Consider the following 17,714-nt stretch of genomic DNA (forward strand, 5'->3'; position numbering starts at 1 on the left):
TCTTGTAATTTTCCTGAAAGTTTTATGAATACTCAGTATAGACAAACAAAATTCAGAATGTAACCACAGATTTCTGAAGATCTTCTAAATAAGAAAATAGGACCAGTAATACTGAAAATGCATGGAATTCAGGAAATAAACAGCATTATATAATAAATGTCATCTGTCATCAAGAATTTGCTTTACAAATAATTAATAATATTATAATTAATTATATAAGTTATGTAGGACAGAGCATCAAAAATATTAAAGTTTCTATTGTTCAAAGACATCATGTCTACACTGCATCAATTTTGTTTGCCATAATTTTAGGTTTAAAGCATAAAATGAAAAGAAGATTAAGTAAACAAATGTCCAAACACATAAAAGAATAAAACAAGAAATCCATGCAAACCTAAAAAAAAACACATGTTATAGAAATATATTTAAACATGTGTTCCCATTTGGATATTACTTCAGTGGAAATACTAAAGACATATTAAATCAAAAGTTAAAGATTTTGGAAGGAAAGTGACATTTAATGCAGCTCCGTAGCTATCTAAGAAATATTTTATGTGACTACATGGAATGCACTATAATATTCTTTATTATTGTGAGTTTTTCATTTTGTGAATCAAAAGGAATTACTAATATAGATACTAGTATTGACATATACTTCCTTTATCAAATTTTGTTTTAGCATTTCACATTTTATATTAAGTACAAAGTTTACATTGGTCCATAAAGACTCTTAGAAAAGCATTTTTCACTTCTTTGTTTCTAAAGCTATAGATCAAGGGATTCAGCATGGGAATCACTAAAGTGTAAAACACAGATGTTATTTTATCAGTTTCAAATGAGTGGGTGGATTTGGGCTGTAAGTACATGAAGAGTAGAGTCCCATAAAATACCACCACCACTGTCAGATGGGACCCGCAAGTGGAGAAGGCCTTTTTCCTTCCTTCTGCAGATTGCATTCCATATATGGCTAGTAGAATCAGAAGGTAAGATGCTAAGACTACGAAGAGGGAGGAGATCAAATTAAGTGCCGAAAATAATATGATCACTAATTCTATATCCCGTGCATTTGAACACAGTAAAAGTAACATGGGGACGTTGTCACAGTAAAAATGGCTAATGACATTAGAGCCACAGAAAGTCAATGTAAAAATCTTACTAGTTATTAGCACAGCCTGGAAGATACTGTAGAGATATGGAATGCCCACCAGCACATGACAACGTCTCTGAGACATGATGGCACTGTAGAGCAAAGGGTTGCAGATGGCCACATAGCGGTCATAGGCCATTGCAGATAAGATAAAAAGTTCACTGATAATGAAAGTGATGTAGAAAGCCATCTGTATGGCACAAGCATAGTAAGAAATGACATTTTGATCCAATACAAAATTCACCATCATCTTTGGGTAAATGACAGTACAGTTGCCAAGATCAATGAAAGCCAGGTGTCTGATAAAATAATACATAGGTGTGTGAAGGCGAGAATCCAACTTGGTCAAGATGATCATGCTCAGGTTGCCTATCACGGTGACTCCGTAGATAACTAGGAAGACACCCAAAAGAGGAAGCTGCAGATCTTGCCTGTGTGTGATTCCTGTCAGAATGAATTCAGCTGGCACTGTTGAGTTCCCGAGGCTCATTTTAACCTTCTGAGAAGATACACGAGTGTCATCAACTTTTGCATAAACTCACCCAAGCAAATTCAAAGACAAGACAAAAAGTAGCATTTAATGACTCATAGAAAAATGATTTTTACAACTGATTCTAAATGTTAAACAAAGATTGGAAATTCTGCCTTCTATAAGGGAAGTCCCTGTGGGATATACTCAACATTGTCATTTATATTCTTACTAGATTAGTCAAAGACAAGATAAAATTTGTATTCTAATGGCTGACAAAAAATGATTTTATTATTTTCTCAGATACTGTCAATGCAATCAATAGATTCTTATATAGAAATACTGAATCTATTTTATATTTTACTAGAAGATCACTTTTTTTTCTAATAGTCTATCTTTTATCTATGATATTTCCTGTGGCGTTTAGGCAAGCTTACATATAAGAATTAAGACAGCATAAAACTAACTACATTTCAGTTTAGTTTTGTGTTTGAACATTTAAAGTCCTATGTAGGTTTTGTAATGATTATTTTTAAAAGGGACGACTGTGTCAAAATTGCAAAGAGTGCTATATGTTTTTCTAGTACCAATTGGCCAGTCCTAAAAAAGTATAGAAGTAATATTACATGAAGTGAACAGTATATATTTAATACATACACACATATATTATTGTCATATATAGTTATTGCATATATACATATTGATACAGATATATACCCATCATGGACATATGTGTATATGCATATATTTATGCAATGACAATTACTGAAAAAGAGGCCATGAATTTGAAGGATCATGGGGAAGGTTATATGGGAGGCCTTGAAAGGAGGAAAGGAAAGAAATGTTGTAATTATATTGTGGTATAAAAATAAGAGTTAATCAAAATATCTTTCTCTTTCCATTTTGAATTATGTCCACTGTAGTTTAGCTGAAATCATGAACCATGCCTACAAACATTTGTGGGGAGAAATTAAATGAGTCAATGAATTGATGATACTGTTTTTAAATAATTACTTGGAACATTTATAAGCATAAAAATACTGAGAAATACCACTAAACAAAGTCATATTCCAATGAAGAATTGAAGTTAGAAATACTTCTTTTTCAGTATATGAGTGTGAATCTGAAGTTTCATTAATAAAAATAGTACACTATAATGTGTTGTTTGGACACAACACTTACTGCAACTGAACTTCAAATTTTGCTACTTTAAACAAATATTCACCTTTATTTCTTCAGTGGTTGTATAACTTCTTTGTTTATTTCTTTTACGTAATGTAAATAGCAACAGCAAAAGATAAAATACAAGGAAAAGAAAAGAAACAAACAGATAATAAGACAAAAATTGCTAAATTAAAAGGAAAATAGTGGAGGCCTCAAGACACACAAAATGTGAATGTTTTCTTTCTAATATATATTGTTTATGCCGTTATACATGGATCGTTAATACTTAATTTTTATACTTTATTAATATGTAACACTATAAAGACAGGAATTGCGTTGAGTCACTTAAACACTGTTTTTGCCTTTATTAAGCTTCATATGAATATCTAATTAATTGCAGAATTTAACAATGGAGTATTTAGAATAGATGATTTCTAATATTTCAGTAACAAGTACCATTAAATGCAAAACTAGAAAAAGTGTCAAATCTGTTCCAATTTGTGACAGGAAAACCAATTCATTCTAATGTTTTGAATGTAGCTTCTTTCACACTCAGAGTCGCCACAGTGAGATATGGAAACAGGTAACTGTAACTTTAATGAAAGAAGAAACTTGGTATTTAACTTCTCACATGAAGTGCACAGTGGAGTGGAAGAAATATATTGCATAGGCTTCAGGTAGAAATGTCAAGACCCCAAGTTAAAATCTTGAACAGTAGTGATGCTTTAATCTGAGGTGGTTCGCAGTAATCACAGCAATGGACTTCAGTGGTGTTGGGTGTGCCTTTCTGATAATGAGGCCTGCGCAGGAGGGCTGTATATTGCTGGGACACCTCTGTGCCCTCTTCCTAGTTGGAGTTGTCTGCTGCTTCACCCTTGAGTCCTACTCTTATTTAAAGACCTGTCTTTACTTACAACTAACAACAAATACCCTACTTCTAATTGAAAACTTTAATTTTATTTCTTTTTATTTTTAAACAGTCTTATTTTACATACCAATCCCAGTTCCCTCTCCTTCCCTTCCTCACACTCCCCCTAACTTCTTCCCACCCTTTCTCCCATCCACTTCTCAGAGAGGGTGAGGCCTCCCACTCACAAGAAGTCAAAAAAGGCTGTCACATCAGTTGAGGAAGGACCAAGGTCCTCCCTGCCTGTATATCTAGGCTGAGCAAGGTTTCCCAATTCATCAGGACACAGATCCTGCTGTGGTATATGAGATGTGCTGGACTGAGTAAAATAATTCAGGATTGGAACTACAATTTTCTTTCACTTTGGTGTCTTTAACTTGTTCAAACAATTCTTCCAGATCTTTCCTTAAATCTATTTTCATTTTTAGTGTCAGTTACTATATCCTTTTGAAGATGTCTAGATTCCATTACTATTTTATTTTTCTTTCTTTACAAAGAGAATCTCTGGCTTGTTTTGCATATCTTAAGATACACAAACAAAATAGACCTGCATAGGCTCAGAGAGCACAAAAGTTATGAAGAGGAGACTTTGAGTTTTCAACCATATATATATGAACAACAATTAGGAATAGTTTGCGCTCACATGTTTCTGAAAAGATTCTTAACTCTTCAAAAATCTCTACTTATTTTTTCATTTGCTTAATCTTTACATTGTCTGGTACTAGAAAAAAGACATATCCTAAGTAGTTTTGTGGAATGTTAAAACAAATGATGAAAGCCTGTGAACGTGCAGGTGCCATCCAAAATAAAACGACTTTTGCATTATAAGATACAATGGAATGCCTTAAAAGACTCCATTTAGAAGTGCGGGTTCGTAGGTTCACAGTGAAATTATGTGTTATTTATAAAAACTGCATAAAATATACTAATTATACTTGTCTATTTTTTGAAAATCAAATGATACTGGGTATCTTATATTTTTTACTTGGACGTCTGATTTTAATAATTTGAACTGGGTGAGATCAATGATATTTTTTAGGTTTTAAATTTTCTTTTCAACTTGCAATTTCTAAATCTCCTATTCACCACTCGTAGAGTGTGCAGTAGGTGTCCAATTCGTAGAATTTCATTTCTCGTACAAATAAATACTCGTGCAGGTGATAACAATTATCAATGCAGATATTTACCTTCTGTGACATTCCAGGGAGACACAGTTCTCACAGACAGTGAAAGAAGCAGTAGGGTCTAAAACTCAGTGAAGACTATGAACTCAAGTTACCATAAGACCTGTGCTAATTCCTTCTCTCCACTCACAGAGGTTTTGATTTCCTTCTCTGAATTTACTCTTCATTTTGTTCCAGAGAGGGGAAACTTATGGTTTTCCTAATTATTTGTGGTGTTCCCAGAGGTGGTAGCATATAATTTGTTCAGTTTATTTTGCCTAAATTATCTGAGAGATTTTTTTTAAACAAAGTTACATTGATGTCATCCAACCTTTTCCCCAGTGAGTAAACATAGTCAGCGCTTGAAAAGAATCAAAGCAACAAACTGATCTGAGAAATTCCATGGAGATTCAAAGGGTTTATGGACCTTGATAAGACTACAGAGTTTAGTATTGAGGCATTAATGGAAAACTCTTTACTACCAGTTGATCTGTATAAAATGGAGAAGAATCATGGTGGTCATGGGTTTTTAAGTGGGGTTGCTATCACAGAGAAGGTTTTGAATGTGTTTTTCATAATGAAATGTGGAGTAAGTTGTCAGTGGTTTTGGAAGTAGGCAAGAGAAGAGGTTACCACCATAACAGAGTTATGTACACGTTATATGTACTTGTTTTGTCCTCAGCTTCCTTTTACCTATAGATATTTTATTCTCATGAGTAACTGATCCAAATGATACTTAAAAGAAACCATCTCCTCTCTGTCAGCATAGCAATTTTTTGGTTTCCAGATGCTCACCAATGCAGATGTAAAATCGTTTTTCACTGTTGGCCTATATTGCTCTCTGTCAACTCTTTTTTCTTTTTACAAAAATTTCTTTCATTTTATTCCTTCTTATAAACAATTTAGCCATAACAACTGTTAGTTTTTTAAAAAGATCATAATTCAAAATTTTGCATTAAATATTGTTTTCCTCAAATATACATCTGTAAACTTTAAACATTTATGATATATTCATTTATGGTTTATAACACTAAATAAAACAATACTATTCTTCATCTTTTGTAAATGTATAGGTTTATGCTCTACACCTTTGGGGAAGTCAAAAAACTCAAAGAAAGATAGTGTGGCCAGAAATGACTCCTAGGCAGGTAACATTTATAGAACATAGAAGGCACATGGTAGATCAACAACAGTGGGAAGGTGAATATCTCATTTCAATTTTCCCTTAGTGTAGTGCATTTGAAAACAACATGCTCAAATTCCAGAGAGTTTGGCTTTTGAATGTTCTAGAAGAGTAGACAGTAATCACATTTGCATAAGAAAAATAAATTAAAGCTGTGGACTGTTAACAGGATGTTAATACTTCATGCAAGGCAGGGGGCCTGGAACCTCTTAACATCTTCTTAATATTATGTTAAGGTCACTCTTCACATCTTTTTAATATGTTAAGGTCACTAGCAATAAACTATGGCACATTTGATTTATTGATTGCTTTTCCTTTCAATAAAAACTTAGGTAGAAGATATCAATGTGCCTCCTTATCTTTATCATTAATTATATAACTTCTGTAAAAGAATAGATTATTTAAAGTACATGAAATGTAAAATAATAATGGTTGTTACATTTAAAAATATTTCTTTACAAAGAAATCAAATTTTATTTCCCCTTTAAAAATGTCTGTTGTATACGGTCAAGTTCTGACATTTTATTACTGCTATAATATCCCTGAGAATATGGTTTCAAAGTTATCTAGTCAACAACTGGCTGATAGAAATGAGGTCTTCAGGAGGCTTGACAAAAGATAGGCATCCTGAAAAGAACACACCATTGAAGAATTCACGAAAATAACCCATGATTGATGAGAAGATATCAGGATACCAATATTAGTATTCGGTTTTAACTCTTAATTTTATAATATCATCATGAGAAAATAAATAGTGCTGATCATTGTGTTGTGTGTAGGGGGAATGGCCTGAAACATACATAATTCAAGAAGAGTTGCTCACACTGTTGGAGATGGATTTACAGAAGCATATTCATAACTAATTGCTTCATGTCACAGAAGTTCTTCACAAGCAGAAAGCACAAAGTATAACTGAAATATATCAGCCTAATGTGTGAAAGCTGACATAGCTACAAGTGGTTCTCAGATGCAAAACAGGAACAGTCGCAACAATTTGATTCAATGTTTGATACCTAAAGTAGATTCCTTAACTCATCCCTCTGTGGTTTGCACTGTCCCTTACTCTCACTCAGCATATTCATTTTTCACACTTATCTTTTATTCATCAATAAAAATAAAATATATTCTTCAAAACTGAAACATGTCAATTTTGCAAGTAAAATAGTGATTCCACTTTCATGGTTACAACTCATCCAAGAGACATTCAAAACATGTTTAATATTGACAATCACATTAAATACAATTTCATCAAATAATATTATATCATAGTACTTAACAGTTCGGAGTTTTGAGACAAGGTTCCTCTGTGTAGTTTTTGAACCTGTCCTGAAACTCACGTTGTAGACCAGGCTGGCTTTGAATTCACAGAGATTCACCTGACTCTGACTCCTGAGTGCTGGGATTAAAGCCATGTGCCACCACTGCCCAGCTTAATAGTTAACATTTTAAAAGACATATGTCATATCATTTTCTGAAATTTCAGCTAAAACATGCTAATGTGAATATGATAAGAATATGAAAAAGAGAAGCCAGCTTTCTCTGTTTCTCTAAAGAATTAATGGACATGGGTTAAAAAACATCAATACCAAGAAATCTGGCAATGAAATATGAAAAAAGACATTTTGAATCATGAATGTATATTATAACCTGTATCAGTAAATAATATTTGTTTGAGATAAACAATAAATGGGTGTTTGCCATGGGGAGATGCAAAATCACATTCAAGCTGCTCAGAATTGAAACTGCAAAGATGGGGTGACAACAAAACCCGTAAATGCAACTGATACAAATGTTCATAAGAATATTTTCACCACAATTACATTTTCTTATTAAATACTGCCTTAGAAAAACACTGTATGTGGAAATGCCACTGAATAAAATGGATTTCATATGCTTTCATCTGGGGGATATTAAATAAAGAAAAATAAGATGGATATAACATCTTTGGAATTTAATTTTTGAAAATACCACTATGATTTAAAAATATATTAAATACTGTAAAAGAGATAAAAGTCTAACAGAGGTTACAAACAAGATTGATGTTTTTAGGATGTACGGGATTACTAAACAAAAGGAAATAAGGACGAGAATTTGAAATTTGGAAGGCATGGTAAGGGGACATTGTTGGAAATGGAGTGGACCCACTGAGACAGTGTGCCTGTTCTAATGGGAGCTCACCAAATCCAGCTGGACTGTAAATGAATGAGCATGTGATCAAACTGGACTCTCTGAATGTGGCTGACAATGGGGGCTGACTGAGAAGCCATTGATAAAGGCACTGGGACTTGTTTCTACTGCATGTACTGGCTTTTTGGGACCCTAGACTATTTGGATGCAAAGCTTTCTAGTCCTGGATGTAGGGGGGAGGGCCTTGGACTTCCCACAGGGCAGGGTTTCCTGTGCTCTCTTAAGGAGGGAGGGGGGAAAAGGAGGATGAGTGGGGAAGAGGGAGGGGAATAGGAGGAGGGGAGGAAGTGTAAATTTTTGAATGGAAAAATAAAAAAAAAGAAAAAAAAATAAATAAAAAAATAAAAAAAAGAAAGAAAAAAGAGAAATAGAGTGGACCATTTGATCATATTTCATTGTACATATGTATAACATTTTCAAAGAATACATTAAAATCAATAAATAAGTTATTAAGCTAAGACAATAAATTCATGTTTTCAAGTATTTTAAGAAGTTAGATGCCTTGTATGTAACTGGGAGATGAAGCTAGTTGTAAAACCACATGTCCTGCTACTTTCAAGATTCAGAGAAAGATGCCTATCAAAAAAAAATCGATAATGCTAAAATTAGGAAACCATGAAGACATCCGTAACAGAGAGATGAATATTTTTAAATACATAAATTCAAAAGAAGAAAATAACAATATTGGTTTTAGAATTAAAATAGAGAAAGTTAAGTATAAAACCTAACATTTGCTATTTTTCATCCATAAAATAAGGTATACACTAGTACTTCAATATCAGCTGTCTTTTGTTTGTTTCTGCAATGACCTTGAGAAATACCATGGTGATGAATTCACAATTCAGAATCAATAAGGCATTGTATTTGAGTGAAAAAGAAACAGACAAACAAGCTATCACATCCAAAAAAGTATGAGCAGGGCTTTAGATATTGCTCAGTGGGAAGAGGCTTTCTACTTTAACATCAGTATTGAATTGTTTATAACTACCTGTTACTCCAGTACCTGTGGGATTCAAAGTCTCTCACATTCATGGGAGATCTGCACTTATGTATACACACACAAACACACATAACTGATCACATACTCATATTTAAAGTGTTATGAAATGTGTAAGCAAAATTAATTGATATTTATATTAAAATAACCAGAAAATCACTTTTACTAAAAGTGAATGTTGTGAAGATGAATCTTTAACATTTATTAGTTTATATCTGTATGAACGGCATGTTTTCTGAAAGAGACTTAGAGACTATTTTTAATCATATTATTTTATTTATTAATACAACAAAAACAGTGAGAAACAGTATCTGTTCATATGAACTATAAAACATTTTTATGAGGAGTTAAATTGTGGAACTATTTTAGATATTTTATCATATGATAGCTATAGTTATCAAAGATTAGTATAGGATTATTTAATACTGAATAAAACAAAGTCTTCATAGATTCTTAAAGACTCTATGCAAAGCTTTTTTGACTTCTTTGTTCCTTAAACTGTAAATCAAGGGGTTAAGCATTGGGATCACTAAAGTATAAAACACAGAAGCCATTTTGTCGGTTTCAAATGAGTGAGTAGATTTAGGCTGCACGTACATGAAGAGCAGAGACCCATAGAACACCACCACCACTGTCAGATGAGAACCACATGTGGAGAAGGCTTTCTTCCTACCTTCTGCAGAACGCATTCGAAATATGGCTAACAGAATCAGCGTGTACGACGAAAGAACGACGAGAAGAGAAGAGATTAAATTAAAGGCTGAAAACAATATAGTCAACAATTCTGTCTCTTGTACTTGCGAGCAGATCAAAGGTAGCAAGGGGACAACATCACAATAGAAATGACTAACGACGTTAGTGCCACAGAAAGTCAACGTGAAATACTTAATAGGGAACAGCAGAGCCTGGAACGTACCGTAGAGGTATGGAATACCGACAAGCACATGGCAGCGCCTGGGAGACATGACGGCACTGTAGAGCAGAGGGTTGCAGATGGCCACATAGCGGTCATAGGCCATAGAGGACAGGATGGAAAGTTCGCTGATGATGAACATAATGAAACAGGCCATCTGTGTGGCGCAAGCATAATAGGTTATGGTGTTTTGATCTACAACAAAATTCACCAGCATCTTGGGGCAGATGGCAGTGGAATTCCCAAGATCAATGAAGGCCAGGTGTCTGATGAAAAAGTACATAGGTGTGTGTAGGTGAGAGTCCAACTTGGTCAAAATGATCATGCCGAGGTTTCCCACCACAGTGATTGTGTAGATGGTGAGGAAGACTACAAAGAGAGGCAGTTTCAACTCAGCACTCTGGGTAACTCCCATGAGGATGAACTCAGCAGGCATTGTTGCATTTTGTTGGTCCATTTGTCTGATCAAGAATTAGCTCTTCTTGAGGAAACTATATAAAAATGCAGTAGATCTTTTCATTGCCATGTAAACACTGCAATAGTCATAATTAGAACAGATATTCACAAAATAGGCAACACAAGTAATTTTTACATATTTTTGAACAAAATAAAATTTTGCTTTCTAAAAGTAGGGAAAATGTATGAAATACAAAAAGAAATAGGAACGGTTAAACTCAAACTGAGCAAGTTTTGATGAAAATACATAGAAAATGAAGCCATGTAAATAATGAATATTCATTTTCAAAAGAGTTACGCAGTCTATCACATCAGATTTCCATTCTTTCTGAAAATTCATATATAATCTTTATTTTCTGTAGGCCATGGAACTAATGCAAACATGCAATCATGTTACCAACTGAATATAGAATAATAAGGTTTAGCCATGATCAATAAATGCAGTTTGTCTTGTAACTATAACTCTCATATTGGTATTGGCCAATCTGGACTAAAGTCCAAGAGATTATTTATATTTAATATTTAGTGAGTACATTAAGGTGGTTTGACTAATGACTTTTATTAATTGACAAAGCTACCTACCATCATGTAGTAATGGCTTCAAAGAACATACTACCAGTGTCTGAAATGTGTCTGCTATTTTATTATTAAAATTATCGTATTTATATAGTGGATTATATTTTGGTAATAGTTTATTTACAATAGGACACATATTTTCTACAATACAGAAATATTCACACTTATGTTTTAACTTACTCATCTATTTCATTTTTAATAAAGAAAAACCAATAATTAGCATAAGTCTTACATGGTCAGAATCTAGTCCTGAAATTATGTATGATTTAAATCAGTATCCAAAGAGGTCAAATGCTTAATTCAACATTCTTTGTTTCCTTCCTCACTAGAAATAAATTTTATAATCAATTATTTGAAATTATATAAAAATTCTGAAATTTTTATATCACAGTATTTGTGATGTGCAATTTTATGATTTTTTAAAATGTTTCAGTGATAATAGCTTCATTTGTTCAATAAATGTAAATAATCAGAAAAGATGTAATGGAAAGTACAGTTGATTTACTCTAATACACTTAAATTCTCTCTATTATATTCTCTTTGACCTCAATAGGAACATATGACTTTGTAAGAATATCAGAGTATTCTATGATGATGGGAGACATAATGTAAAGAGAGTTGTAAATAGAAAAATTAGGACGTAAGTCTTCAGTTTTAAACTGGAGCAGACTGTCACTGTCTTATTGAAGCTAGAAGCAATCTAAAAATCTGCAATTGGTGTTTATTTTACCTTTCTGATTCTTGAGCTAGGAACTGAGGAAATGTGATACTTAAAGCTGCTGGCTATTTCTCTAGACTCTTTCAAGACTTACAGTTGTACTTAATTTGTTTGTTTGTGTGAGACAGCTACATAAATACTATGAAAGGAGTATGTAGGTCCGAGGCAACTTGCAGGATTATGGTCTCTCTTTCCATTGTATGTATGTAGGGAGTAAACTGAGGTTGTCCCCTTCAGTATTTACTTTATTTATGAGGGGGACTCAGTATGTCCCCCTGAGTCATTACTTTGAGACATCTTTTGCAGGCACTATTTCATTTTCTGAATTAAGGTTTTCGACTATTTCTCCTTTGATTTAAAATACTGTTTTAGACTCCTTCTTTCCCACAAATAGGAATAATAGTCTCTCATCTTTTGAAAACTATCTTGTGAAATGTTATCATATTGCTTTATGATGAGAAGCTGAGAAGTACCAGGTAAAGAAAGGGAATGAGACTTTTTGAAGTTTCAGTCATTTCTACCACAGATTCTCTAGTTTGTTGACTGTCTCTCTAGTACACATTTTAGGAGTTACCTTCCTTGAGTAAAAATGAATTCTTCTAACTTTCACCATTCTACCTGTATGGAAAATAATCTATGTTTCAATTCTTTAAAATTGGTATATTAGATTTAATAAGAGGCAAATTCAATGTAGAATTCTATTTATATTCTACAACTCTTAATATTTTCTATACTTGTCATTATTTAATGACTATTCAGCATAAAATGTCGACTGCTGAGAAACCTAAGAAAATTAACTATGCAAGAAAAAATCCTACAAATGCATGTAATGACATTATATAAAACCACCAAACTTTTTAAATATTGTCTGAGAAATGCCTAAAATGGATATTTTTCAAACATTGTACAGCAACCATTTATTCTCAGACAATGTATTAGAGATTGCATAGGATATGTGCTATGATTTATTGAGGTTTATCTGAGAATCTAACATGATTGGCAACCCATATACTAAGTTCTGGAAGTCTAATTAATGACAAGCTTTTTAAAAAGTAAGGTTTTGATAAAAAACATTTAAATGTTCCTAACTTCAGCTTCACTTCAAATTTTTAAATATCACCATCATTTCTCACAAATAAAAGTGAAGTAGCATATCTATCTGTTTTTTGACTTTGAACTTTAAGATACCATACTGCTCCAGTGAACCTCAATCAACAATGGAGAAACTTTGTTTTGTCCATTTGAGAAACTCACCTCCTCCTTGTCTGTGTAGTATTTATGGTCAGACATAATAGTAAGTTCCCACATACCTAGTATTCCAAATTCAAGACAGTAAGTATCGACTTACCTTTAATAAAGAATTAGGTTTTCCTTTCTAATATTATATCTATTTTCTTTGTGCAAAGAGATTTTATAACTTTCTTCTCCCTTGGTAAAGCTCCCTAGGGAAATTTTATTTAATTTTCGTCACATCATTACAACGAAATCACTTGAGAAACTTAAAAACAATGCTTGGTATTTGGTGCTAATTACTTAGGATAATCTACAAGTTCCCTTATGGAAAAATGTAAAGAACAATTCAAAGAGAAAAAACAAAATGTTGTGAATGAGTGATGCAGTCCCAAAGAGATCTATAATGTAAAGGTACTCCCACACTCACTTCTATGGGAATTATGATTAAAGAGCAAGTGTCCGGCTCAGAAAATATTATAGCTGGAGAGAAATTTTATTCTACTACAAGTAGAATCCTTCTACGTGTATGGAATATATTTTCATACATTTTAGGTGTTATTCACTATGATTTATCAGAAATAAAATCTACTCTTAAGTATAGTAATCCAAGTCTCATAACTGTGTATATTTCCTCTTTTTGACTTCAGAAATGCAAAAAATGAGAAAAAATCAAATAGAGAAAAAGTTGATGTGTCATTAAAAGAGGTATTTAGTTTTGATCTATTTACCTATCTTTAAATTAAGACAAAGGACATGTTAACAACAACAATAAGATCTGCAACCATGCTTTAAATTGTCCTGCCAAATGCCCAATTGAATTAGCAATGTTTACTTTTGGAGCTGTGGTGCAGAAAGCAGGGACACAGGCTGGGAATCCTGAGTTGGAATACATTCTAATCTACTAGTCTACACAATGAGTTTTCATTCATCCAGAGAGATGCAAGATTGTCTAAGAAAATGAGATAAAAGAAAGAGAAATATACAAGGAAATTATTTCCTGCTTTTACCCCTAAACAAAAGTTTCCCAGTATCATGCAACTAAATACCACTCATAGATATTTTTTCTGTTACTGAATTTCATATTAATGGAAACACCAAATGCATACTCCTTATTTTCTCTGTCAGTCTCCAGATTACTAGTGAAAATTACCCATGCCTTGATTGTTTTGTTGTCGCAAGCTCTGTTGTATATATAATGTCTCCCACTGATGGGGATTGTGATACTAATAAACAGACTGAAAAATGAAAACCACATGATCATCTCTTATGAAATCTGATACAAATGCTCCTGCATATTTGTTGATGCTTCATTGAGTCTTTAATTATAATTCTCAGTGCACAATCCTGGAGCTCAGAATCTTGGAAATGTTTCAGACTTGTACTCCTTTACTACTGATTCAATATATAACAGTCTTATTTCCCTTTTTATATAATAAATGTAAATTTGGCTTAGTTCATTATTTTAACACAGAAATTAGACACACAATTATTTCCTTACTTTTAAATCTTCACTTGTGTGTAATTGTAAACACTTATTCATATAAGAGTTAATCATTTTCATAAAGTGTGTATTTTTTTGCAATTTTTGTTGAAAATTTCTTTTCCTTTTTCATGTTACTATAAATTGATTATTTTCTTGCATAATATATCCTGATTATGTTTTCCCCTCCCCTATTTCTTTCAAGTCCTCTACAATTCCCATGCCATCCATACCCACCACTTTTCTCTCTCTCACTAGAGAAGAGACTTCAAAGAGATGATAATAAAATATATCAAAGTAAATATAAGATAAAAACTATCACATCAGCATTGAACATTGTGGAGATTTGGAGACTGTGATATAAAATGCAGGGATCGTGCCACCCGCACCAGGGGAGGTGTTGAGTACTGCCTTGGAATCTAAGAGAAGTTCCATGGAATGCTAAGGGACATTTCAAGGTGACAAGTCCTCTGGCCTTTACTTCTGAGAGCAAGTGTCACATACCCTGTGGTTTGTGGCTGCCCTGAGGCCGCAGTCTCAACTTGAAGCAGCTGTTCTGCTCACTGAAGGAAGTGTTAGAATAGATTGGGACAGTGAGATAAAGTCTCTGGAGATCCTTGTTTAAAATAGACTAGGATGTCTTGCAAGCCCCCAGACCACCCTTGCTACGTTAAGCTGCTTTGTGTGCATAATCTAAATAAGTCCTTGGTTAACTCATGATCTATAGTTTCTCTTTTAGATAAAACTGTTGACTGAAGCATTTGTTTCCAATGCGTATAAAAGGATTACTTAACAAACACACAGCATGCAGATGCAAATGCTGTTTTCCGCCCTGCATTCCCTGTGTCCTGGTTTATTCAACACTCTTACCCCGGGACCTCCAATGCACTAGACGTTGACAGAACATAGCAAGCAAAAATAAGAAAAATAGCCCAAGAAAAGACACAAGACTAATCATTGTATACTCAGGAATCCCATTAAAACCTTTTACCATGTTGTGGAAATCATGCAACTTTAGGTCTGTGGGTCAGATTCCTTCATGTGATCCAGCATATCATATAAATTGCGGATATTGGGGTAGTCCTAGTCATAATCCTAGATCTGGGCCTAGGCAACTGTGGGCTTCTTCACTCTCCTCACCACCAGGGTGAGCTCTCCAGTATTGCCCCAGCTAATTAAACTCTTGCATCAGTGAGTGCCAGTTTACATGGCAACAACAGGATATCTAGGTAGAGTCCAAGTTAGGAACTAGCATCAATAACATAGTAGACACCAAAGGCCTACAACCAGACCAATGACTCTTTGCAATGAACACTTGAATGTAAAATATATGGACAAAGGAATTTGCTGTATGACTCCCTCCAAACCCTATCATATAACTTTCCTTTTTTTTCATTAATTATTGATACATATAACATACTTAATGTGTATAATGTTACTTGTATACATGTTATAAAGTCTGATCTTTCATTCTTTACTTGTTTATTTTTTATTTATTAGCATTTTAAATTTTCTTTTAAAGATTTAAATAATTTTTCCCATCTACTTATTTAGTGAGTGAATTTTTATTTTTTGCTTTTGAAAGATCTTAATGTGTACCATGAATTTCTTTTATTGAGATTTATCTGGTTTCTTGTCAATAATTTTTACATTAATTCCTTAGTTAATCTGGACCACATCTACCGCAGACAAGAGATGAGATCTGGACCACATCTACCGCAGGCAAGAACTACCTCCAAATTCACTCTACCTTTCATAGCAACCATATCTTTGTCTTCTTTTTAAAAGAAACAACAAGTCCAATATGTGCTGGCCAAATGCACACACACACACACACACACACACACACACACAAACACGCTTGCGTGGCCTTCCACTAGTGCATGGTCAATTTACTAAGGACTACTGGCTATCACTATCAACAAAACTATCATCGATTGACAATACATCCTCAGCTGTAGGTGGGACTTCACATTAAATCCCTTCTCTTTGATGGGATTTGCTTTGTTTTGAGCTTGCAAAGGATTTATTCATAGCATCACAGTCCCCATAGTGTTATATGTAAAACTTTGCTGATGGGTATAGAAAATGCTCTTTCTTTGTATTCATCCAAAACTTCTAGATCTTTAAATATCTCACCAGTCTCAGTTACTGGAAATTTTGGAAATTTATGTTTATATTTCTGTGGTGTGTCTCTGTGTGTATGCATCTGCATAAGAGAGGGAGGTGAGAGAGACAGAGAGGAACAGAAGCAGAGATGGAAAATCTGTTGCTTTCAAATTTAAGGTAGAACCATTTGTCATGAGCCTCCTCTTGTACATATGTGCAGAAACACCAGTGGTGTTTATTTCAGCAACATCTCAAGTTGTGTCACTGAAGTGACACACCAACACTCGATTATTTCTGATTACTGTTACTGCAACATTTTAAAAATTATTTATTTATTTTACATCCCAACTCAATTTCCCCTCCCTCCTTGCCTCTAAGTCCTTCACCACCAGCTTCCCTCTGACCTGAGCTCCCATCCACCCCTCCTTCTATTCTATTCAGAAAATGGAAGAGTTCCCATGGATATTAACGAAACATGGCATACCATGTTGCTGTGGGTCTAAGGACCACCCCATGTACTAAGGTTGGGCAAGACAACTCAGTATATGAGGAATATTGTCCCAAAAGCCAGCCTAAGAGTCAGAGACAGCATCTGCTCCCAGTGTTAAGAATCCCACAAGAAGACCCAACTGCTCAACTATCAGATGTTTGCAGAATGCCTAGGTCAGTCCCATGCAGGTTTTCTGGTTGCATGTTCAGTCTCTGTGAGCTTATAAGCCCAGGTTAGTTGATTCTATGCATTTTCTTGTGGTGTCCATGATCCATCTGGTTTATACAATCCTTCCTCCCTCTCTTCACCAGGAGTCCCTGAGCTCAGCCTAATGTTTTGCTGTGTGTTTCTGCATCTGTTTACATAAGTTGCTAGATGAAGGCTCTCTGATGACAACTGACTAGGTACCAATCTACAAGTATAGCAGAATACTGTTAGGCATCATTATTTTATTATTATATACATATTTTGTTTTCTCTTTCTGTGTTTGGTTCTATCTTAGCTCTGGACCATCTAGCCTCT

At 33.9% G+C, this 17,714-nt stretch overlaps 2 protein-coding genes across 2 annotated transcripts; both read right to left on the reverse strand.

Moving 5' to 3' along the window:
* Positions 1 to 695: 695 nt before the first annotated feature.
* Positions 696 to 1,637, reverse strand: LOC125406644 (olfactory receptor 8K5-like). Its single transcript, XM_048443721.3, has one exon. It carries the CDS (start codon positions 1,635 to 1,637, stop codon positions 696 to 698), a length of 942 nt encoding a protein of 313 aa, XP_048299678.3.
* An 8,023-nt stretch (positions 1,638 to 9,660) lies between these two features.
* On the reverse strand, positions 9,661 to 10,587 carry LOC125406722 (olfactory receptor 8K5-like). Its single transcript, XM_048443813.3, has one exon. The coding sequence runs from the start codon at positions 10,585 to 10,587 to the stop codon at positions 9,661 to 9,663; it is 927 nt and encodes a 308-aa protein (XP_048299770.3).
* Between the last annotated feature and the right edge of the window lie 7,127 nt (positions 10,588 to 17,714).

The sequence above is a fragment of the Myodes glareolus genome, chromosome 6 (genome assembly GCF_982192425.1).
Source record: "Myodes glareolus chromosome 6, mMyoGla1.1, whole genome shotgun sequence".
Classification (NCBI taxonomy): Eukaryota; Metazoa; Chordata; class Mammalia; order Rodentia; family Cricetidae; genus Myodes; species Myodes glareolus.